Source organism: Phaseolus vulgaris, unplaced genomic scaffold, assembly GCF_000499845.2.
Source record: "Phaseolus vulgaris cultivar G19833 unplaced genomic scaffold, P. vulgaris v2.0 scaffold_23, whole genome shotgun sequence".
In the NCBI taxonomy this organism is placed as follows: domain Eukaryota; kingdom Viridiplantae; phylum Streptophyta; class Magnoliopsida; order Fabales; family Fabaceae; genus Phaseolus; species Phaseolus vulgaris.
In genome coordinates, this window is record NW_027174092.1 from 75,631 (window position 1) to 77,874 (window position 2,244).

The window sequence follows — 2,244 nt, forward strand, 5'->3', positions numbered from 1 at the left end:
GCATCTCTTTGCCTCCTCTTGATCGGATCGGATGGTGACGATTACCCCTTCCATTGAAGGTAATTTGACCTTCATGTGCCTCGTGGAGGGTACAACTCCTATCCTATTGAGTGTTGGCCTTCCCAATAGGATATTATACGCTGAGGGGGCGTTCACGACAAGGTATTTGATTTTCTCCGTGCACGAAGCGGCACCATCTGTGAACGTTGTTCTTAACTCAATGTATCCCCTGACTTCGACTTGATCACCCGCAAAACCGTATAAGCAGCCCCCATATGGCCTCAGCTGGTCTGTAGATAATTGTAGCCTTTCGAAGGTCAGCCAGAACATCACGTCTGCCGAGCTCCCTTGATCGACCAAGACCCGATGAACCGTCCTCCCTGCCGTGACGAGCGAGATCACAATGGGATCGTTGTCATGCGGCACAACATCCCTGAGGTCTTCCTTAGTGAACGTGATGTCCACATCGGGCGAATGGTCCTCAAAAACTTCCACTGACATTACGGACCTCGCATACCTTTTACGCTGTGACGCAGTACACCCGCCACCCGAGAATCCACCAGCTATGGTGTGGATTTCACCGAGGACGGGCGCCTCGTGCTGCTCCCCTCACTGCCCCCCGGTTGCGAGCCTGACGGTCGTCCCGCCTGTTTCTCCATCAAGTAATCCTTCAGGAAACCATTCTTCACGAGCTCATCCAACTGATAGCCAAGCGCCAAACAGTTGTTAATATGGTGCCCGAATGCTTCGTGGAATTCGCACCATGACTCCTTGCGAGGTCCCAACACCTTGTCAACTTTAATCGGCGGCCTCAACCTGTCGGCTATGCTGGGTACCGCAATCAGATGTTTGAGTTCCATCACGAAGTTGTGCCTCGGCGGCTTGCTTGCTTCTCTCCCTTCCTCTACTCGACCCTTAGGTTGGGTCCTCCGTGGCTCGTAAGCGCGTTTCCTGTCAAAGTGTTTTCTTTCTGTGACGGCTTGGTGAACCCGAACGGGTTGCGTGCGTATCTGTGCCTTGGGACGCGTTGGCGCAGTGGTTGCGCATTTCTCGTACGTTTCACCTTCCGAGGCAATATGCTCTACCGCTTGTCGCCTTATCTCGGCGAAGGTTTTGGGGCGACTACGGTTAAGCGTTTTGCTGAAAGATCCGGGACGCACCCGCTTCTTGAACGCGTATAAAATCATGGGTTCCTCCTTGGTGCCTACTTTCACTACCTGTGCCCCAAAGCGGCTTATGTATTCTTTTAGGGTTTCGCCTTGGAACTGCTTGACGTCGAAAAGATCGTACGAGACTGGGGCGAGAGTTCTGTTGGCCAGGTACTGTTCTCTAAATAGTTGTGAAAGTTGGGCGAAGGACGTGACGTGGCCCTCTGGGAGGCTGATGAACCAATCCATGGCCATCCCTGTTAGGGTGCTCATAAAAAGCTTGCACCTAACGGCGTCTGAACCGCCTACCAGCAACATCTGTGTGTGGAACGCCGTGATGTGTGCTTCAGGATCCTCCATTCCCGTGAAGGTCGCTTTGGGTCCCGTGAACGTATTGGGAATTGCCGTCTCCAAGATTGCCTGTGAAAATGGTGTTGTGAATTCCCTGGGTGGGGATGTAGCCTCCGGTTCGTCTCTGCCACGCCATCTCTGGCGTAACTCCTCGTTGGTGCGGTGGAGTTCCTCGCTTCTTGCTTGAGAGGCTGTCAGGTCCACCTGCATGCACTCCTGTTCTACTTTCGAGGCTGCCACTGCGTCTTGTAGCCCGTGCACCATGCCCATGAGTTGCTGTAGGGTCATCTCTTCACTCCTAGCGCGTGCTGGTCGGGTGGTCATGGCTCTCTGGGGATCCTCTCGACTTATCTGAGTGTTGGAATCTGGAACTGAAAGCTTGTGTGGTGGAACCGATGTTTATATCGGCCCCACGGTGGGCGCCAGATGTTCTGGCCGGTTGACCTGGGTCATCTTTATGCGTGGCTTGTTCTAACGAGCTAGGGCACCTTCGTTCTGCCTCGTCTGTGTGTACCTGAAAAAGAAGAACAAAGGGGCGCCCTCGCGGCCGTTTGCACTCCAACGCTCAAGTCAGCTAGCGAGAAACACCAAAGTAACTAGAAACTGTATAATAATCTCAAAAACTGGAACTGTGTGACCCTAATTGCCTTGTGCTCACAACTGGGTGTGCCGTCAAGAACAACTAGGGACTACTGTTCTGAGCAACTTTATGAGAACTAGGTTAAAACTCATGCAACTGTGAAAA

The 2,244-nt window shown here is 52.8% G+C and overlaps 1 protein-coding gene across 1 annotated transcript; it reads right to left on the reverse strand.

Annotated features, from left to right (window-relative positions):
- Positions 1-563: 563 nt before the first annotated feature.
- Positions 564-1,823, reverse strand: LOC137817246 (uncharacterized). The gene has a single exon (XM_068620498.1). The coding sequence runs from the start codon at positions 1,821-1,823 to the stop codon at positions 564-566; it is 1,260 nt and encodes a 419-aa protein (XP_068476599.1).
- Positions 1,824-2,244: the final 421 nt, after the last annotated feature.